General features: G+C 39.8%; 1 protein-coding gene across 1 annotated transcript in view; it reads left to right on the forward strand.

The window, feature by feature from the left end:
- The window catches only part of CUBN (cubilin), a 273,447-nt gene that overhangs the window by 234,122 nt on the left and 24,320 nt on the right, over positions 1-15,005 (forward strand). The window contains exon 60 of the mRNA XM_007460874.1: positions 14,543-14,751. Coding sequence (XP_007460936.1) covers positions 14,543-14,751 — 209 coding nt within the window. The remainder of the gene's footprint in view (positions 1-14,542; positions 14,752-15,005) is intronic.

Consider the following 15,005-nt stretch of genomic DNA (forward strand, 5'->3'; position numbering starts at 1 on the left):
AGTAATGTATCATATAACCCTTTAGCAAAATGTCAGGGTCAAAAACGGAACTTGGCCCAGTTAGTTTTGAGGTCTGTGGGCATGTGGATCAGTGGGCTGTGTCAAGGAGAAAGTAAAGCATGTCTCCTTCAGGGTGACATGTCCCGGAAGGGCAAGGCCATCACCCTGGAGAGGATGGCGGTCTCAGGGACAAGAGGACGTCAGTGATCAGAGGTTCACGGCTCCAGAGGCTGTAAATCCTGAACACATGACTGAAGCTTCAGCCCCCTGTTGCCCACAGCTCCCGGGCTGAGGATGAGGGCTACTCTCTGTATCCCTCTGCCCGGGGTATTTGCCACATAGAGAATGAGTCAGGTGGCATTAAGGTCAGACTCACAGACCCTTGCTATGAGGCAAAGGCAAAAATACCAAAGCACATGTTTAACAAGGACAGAGGTGGAGACATGCCCAAACGGGCGGAGCTGTAGACCAGGGAGCAGATGACGAGACCAATGGCTCTGTTACATCATTGCCCGGTGAGATGTCTTAGAAAAGTCCTATAACTTTGCTGAGCTCAGCTTTTGTCCACTAAAAACGTTCAATTTGAAATATTACTACATTCTACCTTTTAAGAATGTGATGGGGATGCAGTAGGTAATTTCTGTAAAGTACCTTAGACGCCAAAGAGAAAGACTGATGTGGGTCAGAAAGTAATATTGAAGACCTGGATTTCTACAGGGGCTCCATGACCCACCCCACCCTCTCTGTAAGGCAGAGGAACGGGAGAGAGGGATCATTATTATCAATAGGACCGCTCCAGGGTGTGTTGAAATCTAACCAGCGGACCCTAAAGTACATTTTATAACTTAAAGCCAAAATCAAAAGCTTGATTCCAATAAAATTCCAAGGCCTCTCAGACGCCTAGCACGTAACTGTTACACCATCAATCCATCAATATTGGCTGTGTGAATGAATTAAAGAATAAATGGATAAATTATCCTTACTTTATAATCACATTATATTATGTATAATATGTATATGTTATACATTGTATCTAGATTCACCTCATTCTCAATATGCAGTCATGGTTCATATAATTCAGCTATTACTCGGGGTGGTAAGTTGGATGACTTTTATCCTTAGAGAATTAGGAATACAGGGTCAGACTCAACATTCAGGTGGTGTGTCTGGTCTCTGGATTTTTACGTGCTGCCTTAACATCTGGAAACTGACTCTCAGACATGCTACAGGAAGACAGTTGGCAGTGGTGGGAAGATGATGAGGTGGCTCAACAGGAGTTTACTTGTAAGAGGGGATGGAGAAAAGGGAAAGGTACACAGAGAAAAGCTGATGCCAGTTTGGGGCCCCGAAGATGGAAAATATAACCACAGCAAACGGAGGAAAATGTAACAACATATCAAATTCAGACTTCTGGTTCTAGTTATTTTTAAATTTCACAGTTTTGGTGTTAAGTTTGGACTTTGGGAGGGGCATTCTAAAGTCCTATAACTAAACATTAAAAAAACAAACTTAAAAACATTCAGTGACACTAAATATCGATGTGTCTATGTCTCTGTTGTGCTTCCTAGCAGCCTGATGTTAGCTGCCAGACGACACTACTTTTAAAAGTACAATTGCAGTAAGGTAGTTGAATTATAAAGTAAATAATTTCCTAAGTCACTGCTCAAATAACCCTCCGTTTAGCGAATATGGGGATATTACTCGAAAGCAGTGTTGTTTGTCTGTTCTCTTAAAGTCATTTGCTCCCTCTGATGAAGTCTGACAATGAGATGAGCTGAAATTGTAAACCCATTTGCAGAAAACTAGACTAAGCTTATTTCCGCTCTTTTTATGTCTTGTAACTTTCACTGCTGATTAGGCATCCCTTGGGAGATGATGCCAAAGACAAGGTTATCTGCAGTTTCTCCTTTGTGGGTTTTACTGACAAGGGTTTTTTGCTGAGCTGAGAATGTGGGAATGTGATAAAGAAACTAACAAATGCTTAGTTCACCAAAACCTTACAAAAGCAGTAGGCAGGAGTAAAACTCCAGATCAGCCAAAAGAAAAAGAAAAGGTTTTTATGAAAATATATTCCAATATCAGTCTGTGCTCTAACCCACTCACCCCCTCCTTAAATGACCAGATTGCTGCCCCTGGTCTTGAAGGATAGGGTTGTCACTGGGAAAATGAAACCAGATGGTACTGTAAAGACCAAGCTAAGGGATAAAATTGAGTTAGTGGTAAATTATAAGATAACATTTTGAAAAACATTGAAGTAAACAAGAAGCTGGGAAGCAATTATTCTGCATAACCTAAACAACACCAGCCCTCCTAAAAATGCAACTCATCCAACAACTGGATGTTTAGGATTAAATTATTTATAAGCATAGATTCCCTGTAATAATCATTATCCTTATTCATTGGGCCTGGCTTTAATGTAGTGTTTCCAGCAGCATAAAAGCAGACTGTCATGTTTATGCCTGGTCAGCATTAAACATTGAAAAAAATTCTTTACTTGTAAGCAGTTGTTTAGAGATAAAACATTATCAGTGACTATATTCTTCTCTTTGTTCTGAGATGTGAAAAATCTGCTACCTTTGTGTGGTAGCTTTAATTTCAGTTCACCCCCAGGAGAAGATGGCAAGGATGCCCAAGGCATACAGATAATGACCGCCTGTCACTGAGCTTCTATGGGAGGGGCTTTGCATGGATTTTCTCTATGCAAAGAGAAATCCTCACAACTACCCCTGAGACAGGGATTATCCCATTTTACAATGGAGGAACAAAGAAGTTAGGAGATTAGGTAATTTGCTTGCAGTCAAAGGGTTTATAAGAGGTAAAGCCAAGCTTGGGATCAGGTAGGACTATCTCCCAAGTTCATCCTTTTCCTAAAATGCCCACATCGCTTTTGTAGAGATCAGTGAACACACTCAGGACGATGAGGGATTCTGGGGGTGACTTTTCTCAAAGGCAAGTCATTTCTTTTCTAACTCTTTGGGGAGATAGAGCTAATTTTCTCCATTCTCAACTTCTCCTTTGACACTGCCTGCTTTCCAATTTGTACCTAGTCCTAAATAGTGCATTTAATTTACTGTTACTATATAAATGTTGCACATAACTGCAGCAGTCACTATTTCCTCCTTCCCATAAGGAAAGGAAAAAAAATATGTTTTAGTAAAATATACTATTTATAAATAATATAGCATAATTATATATTTATAGTAGACTTATATTTATGATACAAATATATTTTATATATTATAAATATACTATACATAAAATATATATGTTTAGTATTTATATTTTAAGTAACATTTATATTTACAAATAATTTATATATATATGCATACATATACACATACAGTAAAAGCCCACTTTCTTTCCGCTGTTGACAGACAGATGTCACATCTATCTTCACAGCTTTGCATGACATAATGGTAAAGAATTAGCACAATTATGTGGAGTATAATTCCACTGGAATATAAGGGTAATAAATTTCTGTAAAACAAAAATCTCTAACCCCAAATGATGGCCTCCAATTTAGTAAAATTTCTTAAAATTCTATCAAAATTAAGGAATTTGGGCATTTATTTTTATGTTGTAATCCTGATTGGCATTCTCATATATCTTAGTTTACAAATTGGGGAACTGAGTCACACAGAAATTAAGTGACTTGCCAGGGCCTCTTTGCAAGTCTTGAGCAGAACTGGGAAAATAATCCGTCTCCACTAAATCACACTGCCACCAGAGTCATAAAATTTAAATATCAGTAGCACAATGTGCAACCTAATATGTTAACGAGAACAACAAAACAATTCCATGGCCTTGTTTACATTATTAAAAACTATTGGATACTCTCGTTTGATGAATTTCATATCTTTTCTAATGCAACCTATTTTATGACAATTGAATAGCACATTGCTATTAATCCTGCTCTCTAAATAGAACAGTTTCTAATTTTTGCTAACTTTTGACTTTGTAATTGTCAATGATGAGAGAAAGTCATTCTTCTATATAGTGTGCTGCACATTAGAGTGTCTGGAATTTTACAAATTTTTAGATTTGCTCTGCCTTCTGAAATCCAACACTCAGAGATCAGATTTTCTTAAGTAACAGACCTAACATCATTTATAATTGCAAATTTTTAGCTAAACAAGCATTTTCCTACAAAAACAAAAAAACAAAACTACCCCTTTGCCAGTGTTTTAAATCTTTTGGTGATATTTTTGGTGTTGTTCTGCTGATTGTTTCTTCACAATCAAATATGCCACAAAAGTCAACTAACTTAGCTTTGAAACAGGTTCATACATAGGACCAAAAACTTAGTCCTATGCCTGTGTGTGTGTGGGTGTGTGTGTGTATACACATATACAGACTTATATATATATATATAGACATACACACACGCACATGTACATAGTGTTTATCGCATAGTAACAACTTTATAAATCAAGAAATATATTTAATCCCAAGAATTCCCTTATAAACTTAGACTAGAAAGCAAAGATACCTCCAGTAAGAACTCTCTATATATTTTCTATGCTTTCCTTAATTGCTTATTCAACAGTATTCATCAGCTACTTACTATGCAGGCAGTGATCTTTTCTCTGGGGATACGAAGATGAATTCAACAAGATCTCTGTTTTTGAGAAGCTTACTCAGTAGTCAGCAAATAATTGTAAATTCTGATAAATGCTTTTGTCAGAAGTATGTGCAGAGGACAGCAGAGGCAGAAGCGATCTGAAGTATATTTCGGCGTTGAGTAAAATGAAAAGGACACAGGCAAAAAAAGTTCGAGAAAGCACTGCAGGGAATGCGAGCCGTGAATTGTCGTTAGTGGTTTGTAAATGTAGCGCAAGCTCTGGGGATAGACTGTCTAGGTTCAAACTCAGCCCTGACACATCCCAGCAAATTTGACCTTGGACAGTTACTTATCCTCTTGATTTTCTCATCTGTAAAAGGGGCCCACTAATAGTAACTACCTCATAGGGTTGTGGGGAAGATTAAACTAGAACATTCCCTGACACTCTTTTAGCACGCACTAAATTTTAGCTATAAATAATACTCAACTCGGAAGGCTGAGAAGGCCTTCGTTGGGAAAGCAGGCATTTTATGGAGAAGAAAAAGCACGTGCAAAGTTGCAAAGGCATATCCCATTTCAGGGGACACAGACTGGCCTGCACATTGTTACTACCGCTTTGGGTTGTCAGGTAGAGAGCAGTAGGGGCTGAAACAGGAGAGACAGGACGAGGTGGACAAGGTGGGCTCTGCATCAGTTGCGGATGGAACCGTTAATCGTTTGGAGGCTGGAGAGTACTATGATCTAATCAGATGTGGTGTAGGAAGCACATGCTAGCACCTGTGAGGATGATGTTTTGAAGTAGGGGCAGCATCTTAGACAGAGAAAAATTGGGAAAGTATTGCCATCATTTAGGCAGGGGATGAGAGCAGTGACAGTGTGAAAATAAAGAAGGAAATTGAAAGGAGAAACGCTTAAGATACAGGCTCAAGAGGACACAGTAGTCTTTGAACAATGAATTGAGGGAAAAGGAAAACATGACCCTAAGGTTTCTGGACAATATCCCGTGATACCACTATCTAAATGTAAGTTTACAGGAGAGGGCCAGGTTTCATAGGAGAAAATAATAATGTTTGGTTTTGGTGCGGAATATTTGGTGCCTTTAAGTCATCCAGCTAATGTTCAGTAGGTAGTCAGATACAAGAATGAGAAGCTCAGTAGAGAGATCAGGGCTAGAATTCTGGTCTTCTTTCACTGAGAGACAGTGTAATGTGTAGCACATATACATTTAAAATTATTATATCTTCCTGGTGAATTTGGTGAATTGACTCATGTTATCCTGCAAGGTCTTTTTTTGTTTTTTGGGTTTTTTTGTTTTGCTTTAATGTCTACTTTTTCCGATTCAGTATACAGCTTCCCTAGCTTTCTTTCAGTTCATGGTATATTTTTCAATCTCTCCACTTTCAACATTTCTCTACCCCAAAGAATGTATTTGGGTTTTGTTTTACTTTGTCTTTCAGTTGGAGATTGGACCATGTTACTAATAAAATTACTAACATTATTGGATTTAAATAGATTTTCTGTTTGTTCCATATGTTCTTATGTTTCTTTAGCCATCTTTGTGTTTTTGCCTTTTCTGAATTAATCAATTGTCACTCTCTTTTAAAAATCATTACTGTCCGGGCGGCTGGACAGGCGGGCGTGGAGGTCGCCTGTGCTGGCCTGCGTGCGGCGAGGCCCCGGCGCCTCCGCGGAGCATCGCGGGTCCGGGGAGGGGCGGCGCCGGCCCTGAAGCCTCGAGAACACGGCTAAGCAGCCGTAGTTCAATGGGGAGCTGGCCTGCTGGGAGCTAGGCGCCTGCCGGCGTCTCGGTTCTTGGCTGGCCCCGGAGTCCGCGGTGGCCAGGCCGGGGACGGCAGCGGGTAGGAGTGAGCCGCTGGTGCGGTGACGAGCAGGGAATGGAGGACACTGGCTGTCGGCCTGTGAACCCAGGCAAGAAGCAGCAGCCGACACAATCCAGACCCGGGTCCGTGGGCCCAGCTCGGTCCTGGGCGGCCGGTCGGTGGAACAGACCCGCAGGTGTGGCTCTTGTCACTCTAGGACTGGCTCCGGGACAGATCCTGCCGCTGAGCCCGGGGCGCCGTCCTCAGTTCCCCGGGGGGAGTGGAGTGGAGCCCGGGGTGTGCGCGACTCGGCACGGCGGCCACGCGTGTCCAGGCCGCCGGCAAGAGCAGTGGAGAGCCCGGGGAAGCGGCGGCCTTGGGAGTGTCCTCCGATGGCGAAGAACCTGCTGGCTTCTCACATAACTTTGGTGTCGAACGTGCTGCGTTGAAAAGCAGTTCTGTGTGCTTTTCCCCCCTTGGCGTGGATCAGCAGTGCTGAGGCAGCAGGTGTGATGCAGAAGCGCGAGCAGAGACCGTCTGGAATCCCCAGACTCCGGGGAAACTAGAGGGGACACAGCCAGCCTAGGCAAGGGGGCCCTCGCCTCAGGGCCCTAATCCTGGCTCCAGCCGGGGGGCTCAGGGGAGCTGCAAAGTCTTCTGGGCGAGCAGAGCCCCCAGTCCTGAGCTGTTATTCGCTGTTTGGGTCATCTCCCCCCCATCCAAGGGGAGAAATCTAGATGAGGTTTAAGAATCAGTGCTTTAAGAATGTGGATCTGGTAGCTGAAACCTTGGAGCACGCGTTTTCAGCACAAGGTGTTAAAGTGAAGGGAAGGATTTAACGCCTTTTCAAGGAGGGTGTCTCCATGTGGGCAGAACTAGAGAATAAATGGGTCTTGAATAAAGAAAACAAAAATAAATAAATAAAAACCATTACTTCTATATTCAGATACTCTTAGGGATTATAACATTCACCCTTGACTCATTAGAATCTAATTGAAAACTAGTCCTTTTACCATATCATGATAAATGCAACATTTTAACTCCATTAATCCACTTCCTGTCTTCTGTGCTGTTAATATCAATTAGTTAAATTCTACATAAGTTTTAAGCATATACAATGTTTTTATTGTTTCAGTTAGTAATTATGTATATTTACCATTGCTTTTGTTCTTTCTTCCTGAATTTCTGTGCTTCCATCTGAGATCAGTTTCTTTCTTTTTGAAGAACTCCCTTTAGTATTTTTTTCTTTTAATTTATTTATTGCAAATCTTCTAGTAAAAATGTCTTTTGGTTTTTGTTTCTCTGAAAATGGCTTTATTCTGTCTTAAATTTTGTGGGATCTTTTTCTCTGAATACAGAATTCTAGTTTGGCAATTATTTCCATTCAGCACTTTAAGATGCTATTTCTTCGTCATCTGTGTTCTATCATCCTGGTTAGAAAGTCCTTATGAAGGACTTTCTGTGCTATCCACACTCGGGACACCCTCACCCTGGTCATTCCATTGTGGAGTGCGGTATTCTACAATGAGCTATCACTCGTGTGTGTGTGTGTGTGTGTGTGTGTGTGTGTGTGTGTGTGTGTGTGTGTGTGTATTTTAGCCATTCTGATAGAAATGTATTCATATCTCATTATGGTTTTAATTTACATTTCCCTAATGGTGAACAATTTTCATGTGTTTTTTTGGTCATATGTATATCCTCTTCGGTGAAATATATGTTCATAATTTTTTCCCATTTCTTAATTGGATTACTTGTTTTTCCACTATTGGGTTTTGAGAGTTCTTCATATATTCTCAGTAGTAGTCCTTCCTCAGGTACATGGTCTGCAAATATTTTCTCCCAGTCCATAGCTTGCCTTTTTGTCCTCTTAACCGGGCCTTTCTTAGAACAAAAGTTTTTAATTTTGAAGAAGTCTAGCATATCAGTTTCTCCTTTTATGTATAGTGTTTGGCTAACAAGGCTAAGAACTCTACCTATCTCAAGGATTTTCTACTTCGATTTCTTCTAAAAGTTTTCTGGTTTTACATTTTTCATTTATGTTTACGATCCATTTTGAACTAATTTTTGTTCAAGGTCTGAGATTTAGATTGGACCTAATTTTTGCCCCTGGATGTCCAGTTTCTCTATCACCATTTGTTGAAAGACTATCCTTCCTCCACTGAATTGCTTTTGCATCTTTGTAAATCATCACTTGGACATATTTGTGTGGACATATTTCTGGGTTCTTTATTCTTTTCCATTGATCTGTCTGTCTAACACTCCACGAATATCATACTATCTGGATTACTATAGCTGTATAGTAATAGGTAGATTGATCCTTTCCAGTTTATGCTTCTTTGTCAAGATTGTTTCAACTATTCAAGAGCCTGTGACTTTCTATGTAAATTTTAAAATAAGTTGTTTGTTTGTTTTGTTTTGGTTGGTTGGTTGGTTTTTATTAAGACTTCATTTTTTACAGAAGTTTTAGATTTGCAGCAAAATTGAGGGGAAGGTACAGAGATTCCCCTTATGCCCTCACCCCTCACGTGCACAGCCTCCACCACTGACCACATCCCCACCAGAGTGAGACATTCGTTACAACTGATGATATTCAGTGAAGCATCATAAACCACCCAACAGCCATAGTTTGAGTCACAGTTCACTCCTGGTGTTGTACATTCAGTGGATTTGGACAAATGTGTAATGATATGTATCCATCATTATGGTATCTTACGGAGTATTTTCACTGCCCTAAAAATCCTCTGTGCTCTGGCTGTTCATGCCTCTCTCCCTCCCTCCCCCCAACCCCTGGCAACCACTGATTCTTTTACTGTCTCATTAGTTTTGCCTTTTCCAGAATGTCATCTAGTTGGAATTGTACAGTATGTAGCCTTTTCACATTGGCTCCTTTCACTTAGTAATATGCACTGAGTTGCTACCATGTCTTTTCATGGCTTGATAGTTCACTTTCTAGCCCTGAATAATATTCTATTGTCTTGACATACCACAGTTTTAAAATAAGCTTTTTTAAGTCAACAGAAAAATCTTGCTGGGGCTTTGGTAGGAATTACAATGAAAGCTATGCATCATTTGGGAAATAACTGACATCTTTACTAGGCTGAGTCTTCCAGTCCATGAATACATATGTCACCATTTATTTAGGTCTTGAATTTCTTTCATCACTTGGTAATTTTCAGCACACAAGTTCTGTATACATTTCAGTAAGTGTATACCTAAGTGTTTTATTTTCTTTAGAGCAATTGTATTTTTAACTCTGGTTTCCACATGTGCATTGTTATAGAAATGTGATTGCTTTTGTGCCTTGTTTTTCTATCCTGAGTTCTTGCTGAACTCATTTGTTAATCTAGGAATTTTTATGTAGATTCCTTGGGATTTTCTGCATCTGCAGATAGTGGCAATTTTATTCCTTCCTCTCCAGTCTGTATTTTTTTCTTGTCTATTACAATGGCAAGAGTTTCCAATACTTTGTTGAATAAGAGTGGTGAGAAAAATATCCTTGCCTTGTTCCTAACCTTAGGAGGAAAGCATTTAGTTTTTCACCATTAAGTATCGTGTTAGCTATATGGTTTTTGTAGATGCTCTTTATGAAGTTGAGAAAATTCTCTTCTATTCCTAGTTTGCTGAAAGTTTATGTCATGATGTGTGTTGGATTTTGTCAAATCCTCTTCTTGCATCAGTTGACATGATTATATCATTATATATTTCTTAATAAGTCATTTTTAAAAATCTGAAAGTTGGTGAGAATGATTTTCATGAAACGCCATAGACTATTAATGCATACATAGGGTGTTTTCAGTAATACCAAAATAATGCAAAATAAATTAAAAGTTAATTATATAATTCTCCTTATCCTGAGTTCTTTATACATTGCATTGCTCTTTTACTTGTGACTATAGCTATTGATTAACTGCTGAAATTACCTTTCTTTTAGTATTTCAGGTTTATGCTTCCCAAATATTACCAGACTAAGTACACATTCTAAGTTAAGTTAGGCTGGGTCTCAAATTAGGATGTCTAAAGTGAGGCAAATTGAGTGAAATTACTGAAAACAAACAGAAAAACATAACTCAGGTTACAAAAGCCATTAAGAAATGTTTTTCTTGCAGGTATAAATATGATACTTAAAAGGTGGTGCATGTTTAAGGTTAGGGAGTAGAGAATAATAACTCCAATTCACTTTTAGCAAAAAAGACGAGACATGTTCATCTGAAGCTTAGTTGAACTTTTTAAATGAATTCACTGCTTTAGGGTAGTTGTCTACTGTAGGTTTGAAAATCACAGCAAGATTTACTCAAAGAAAGGATTATGGAACTCCCATTTCCCTAAGGAACCAGCCTTAAATGCATTTGTGTTCTGTTTCCTGTGCTTCAGTGCTGCTTCCTTCAACTACATTCAACTACAGCCTGAAGCCCTAGCTGGCTCACTGGGGAACAGGAAAATGCCTGAAGTCAGGCCAATTATTATCTGAAAGTACAGCTAGCCAGCCACCATCTGTCCAAGTAGTGGTTGTCCAGAGATGGACATGGACATCTTTTATTTGACTATTTATTCATATAGAATATGAGTTGTATAATTCACTCATATAATGTTATACTTACTTCAGTTATTTGACTATTTTAGCCAGGACTATCTGATGATAATTTTAGTTCTCCTTTTTTTTTTTTTTACTTGTATGTATATATTATGAGTTCATCAATGTGCTCTATTATAGTTTGATAATTCAAAAAAGCTATTTTTGTATTTCTCAGCTATTGCCACAATAATGCTGTGTAACAAACGATCCAAAATGTGGTGGCTTATACCTAGAATATTATTTTTATCACTTACGGGTCAGCAGGCCAGTTTGCCTGCCTGTTCCAGGATGCAGGTTGACTGTGCTTGGCCTACAGTACAGCCTGGAGTCAGGTCTGCTCTCCACACAGGTACCCAGGGTGTGAGCTCTTGGTGGATCACAGGAGGACAAAACTCCAAGCCAAAAGACATAAGCACATTTAAGGCCTCTTCCTACTCCATGACCATTAATATTCCATTGTCTCAAGCAAGTCATATGGTGAAACCTAACATCAAGTGACAGAAAATATACAGCTAAGTCCCCTACATATGAATGAACTCTGTTCCGAGAATGCATTCGTAAGTCCAATTTGTTTGTAAGTCCAACAAAGTTAGCCTAGGTACCCAACTGACACAATCAGCTATATAGTACTGTACTGTAATAGGTTTATAATACTTTTCACACAAATAATACATTAAAAAAAAACAAAAAAAATGAAACATCTTTAATCTTACAGTACAGTCCCTTGAAAAGTACAGTAGTACAGCACAACAGCTGGCGTCCAGGGGTTGGCATTGAGTGAACAGGCAAGAAGAGTTACTGACCGGAGGAGGGAGAGGAGGTGGGAGATGGTAGAGCTGAAGGGTCGCAGCAATAGGAGACGGAGGGCAAGCTGCCATTTCACTCACGCCTGACGTTGATGGAATGCATGTTCGCATCTTTGAAAGTTCGCAACTTGAAGGTTCGTATGTAGGGGACTTACTGTACTCTGTCCATTCTAGGGCCCTGCAAAGAGAGATTCTGAAAAGTTAGGAATCATGCAGTCTCCCACTCAGTCTATGCCAGTGCACACCAGCGATCTGCGGATCCTTGCTCTGGGTTTCCTGAAGGGAGGGTGTCTCTGTCTTAGGGCGTTAGGAGCAGTAGTAGCAGTAATAGCTGCAGCAGTAGTCTTGTCTAATAAGTGTGTATAATGGCACTCTCGGTGCCCAGTACAATTGTCATTCTGCCCTTATTAACTTATTAGCAACAATTAATAAGCAAGTGGTGATAAAATATATAGCTTGAATTTTTAAAAATAGCATTTAGTTTTTGCAGCTGATGCGTTAGTAGAATAAAGCCCAGTGGTCTGGTTTTCCTACATGCAGACCTCTAGCTCTGCACTGCCCCTTGCCTCCGCCAGCCTGGACCACAGCGGTGTCCTTGGGCCTGGCTTCATCTCCTCCAGGCCCTCCCTTATGTGTAAATGTGACCACCAGATGCATCTCTAGGTCAGACTTGACGAGAAAGTGCATTCATTCTGACCCTACCACTCCTCTGATCAAAAACCTTTCTAGTGGATCCCTGTTACCCAGAGAATAAAGTCTAAAGGTCAAATTCTATACATGTAAATTCTTGTCCACTTAACCTTTGGTTACGAGGTCTTTCAACCTGGACTTGCCAATACCAGGCAAGTCTACATGGCCTTGTCCTGTTTATCCTTTAAGATGCAGATCAACTGTCACCTCCGCCTTGAACATTCTAGATCCTCTTAGCCTGAAGTAATAATCTCCCTTTCTTGCAAAACTCACAAGACTTTTCCTGCCTCTGTTATGGCACCTATCATTTTCTAAATTGTATCATTATTGTTGATTTATGGCTTATCACTGCTATTGGACTACTATTCATCTTTTCCCATCTTAGTACTAAATATAAAAATAGATAACTAGTAAGAACCTACTGGATAGCACAGGGAACTCTACTCAATACTTGGTAATGACCTATATTGGAACAGAATCTAAAAAAGAGTGGACATGTGGATATGTATAACTGATTCACTTTGCTGTACAGCAGAAACTACCACAGCATTGTAAATCAACTATACTCCAATAAAAATTAATTTAAAAATACTAAATATGTTTCCTTGGCAATAGTTAATAGATAAATAATTTTCTCAATTCATTAATACCCTGAGTAATTGTTCTTCCCTCCCTGCTAGGTGTGTCAATAAGCTTAAGTGATTGCCTTAGGTAACAGTCAGTCCACACTGGAGTGAAAACTGTGCAAACCCCACTTCTTCATCTTACAGGCCTGTTTCATAGGAGCAGAGTCATGAGCATTGCTTTGGTTTCAGAATAATTTTGCTCTAGATGCCATCTATGGATATATCAGGGACTGGGCCTTCGGAAGCATTTCAACTCCAGGAAACATCGGAATGTGCCAATACTCTGTAGTTTTACTTGACTTAGAAGCTATGACAGGGTAGCCTGACCTCTTAAGTAAGGCACCTATCCTGGAAAACGCTCCGCGCATTTGATATCCTTTGCATCCGAGGTCGGCAGCCATTGTTTGCCTTTCCTGCCAAGAGCGAAGTCCTGAATCATAGCGCCCCCTAATGTTGAAAGCAACCCTTTCACTTTTAACAGATCAAGTAAATGTGATGAGACTGTGAATTTAACTGCGGGACTTGTAATGACGCACATTAGTGGAGAATGCAAGCTTTATGAATACTCTTTTGAACGCCTATTTCATCTCTATTCCTACCAGGGCTGTTCTGAGCTTAATTCATCCTCATGTATATCTTTCGAAATTGTCAGTAAAGTTTTTCTTCCTTACCAAGGCATCACCTTAGGCTGTGGAGTGGTAGAAACTAAATCCCGTGCTCTGCGGAGTTTGTGCCGTACTTTTTTTCATGGTTGAGTATTGAGGGTATTCTTTCTCTCTCTTTTGTATTTTTATTCTGAATTTCAGAGTTTTCGTTTCAAAGTAGATATATTTCTCCACTAAAGTTCCTTTTCTTCAGCTTCCCCTTATTTTTGGAAAAGAAAAAATCCAAATATAGAGTACAGTTCAATATAAAGTGGATTGTAGTGTTATATGCCTCTCATCCTCCTTCTACCAGATTATTTAAATAAAAGATTTGTTGAGAGCCAGTTTTCTTGGGATGTTGGGTAAAGTCTTCTTAAATTCAGTTTTCAGTCTGATAGTGTTCATAAAAGCAGAACATAAAGGTAAAACGGGTTCACAGTTTCCATCAGTTTTGTTATGCAAAATACTTTATTTTGTATAAAATTGGATTTTTCAAGAATAGGAAGCTCCAGTAAATCACATCAAGAGTTCCAAAAATGCATATAGGACCCTATCTGTTTACCCACTTTTCTAGGCAGCTAGATGTGAGCTGGTAGAGATTGATGGGTTGGTGGCTGAAGAGGAAATAATAGTGAAGAAACTAAGGTGAGGGGCAGCCACGCTTGCATAAGCTCAGTGGAGCCCAGTGAGCAGTCTGATAATGTTCATCGAAGTGTGACAGAAAAAAGAAACGATATGATTTTTAAAAACCCTCCTCATAAAATTTCAGTTCCATTCTCTTTGCTCTGCATCGTGATGTGTCTTTTTTTTTTTTGAACACAGGACCTCAGCAAGGATGTGGTGGTTATCTGACACATTCAGATCGTACCTTTGCCTCTCCTGATTCTGATTCGAATGGAAGATATGACAAGAATTTAAACTGCATATGGTTCATGACTGCCCCTGTAAACAAACTAATTAGACTCACCTTCAACACATTTGCTCTGGAGTCAGCAACTAGTTTGCAAAGATGCATTTATGATTACGTCAAGGTAAGGCTATTATGTTTCTTAACAGAGTCTTCTAATACAGACTTTTTCATGGGTATTCCAGTTTATACCACACAGGAAGTCCTGAAAGGTGTGAGTGCTGATAATTTTTCCAGAACAGCTCTCTCTCTCTTTTTTTTTTTTTTGTGGGACGCGGGCCTCTCACTGCTGTGGCCTCTCCCATTGCGGTGCACAGGCTCCAGACACGCAGGCTCAGTGGCCATGGCTCACGGGCCCAGCCTCTCCGCAGCATGTGG

The sequence above is a fragment of the Lipotes vexillifer genome, unplaced genomic scaffold (genome assembly GCF_000442215.2).
Source record: "Lipotes vexillifer unplaced genomic scaffold, Lipotes_vexillifer_v1.1 scaffold534, whole genome shotgun sequence".
NCBI classification, from domain to species: domain Eukaryota; kingdom Metazoa; phylum Chordata; class Mammalia; order Artiodactyla; family Lipotidae; genus Lipotes; species Lipotes vexillifer.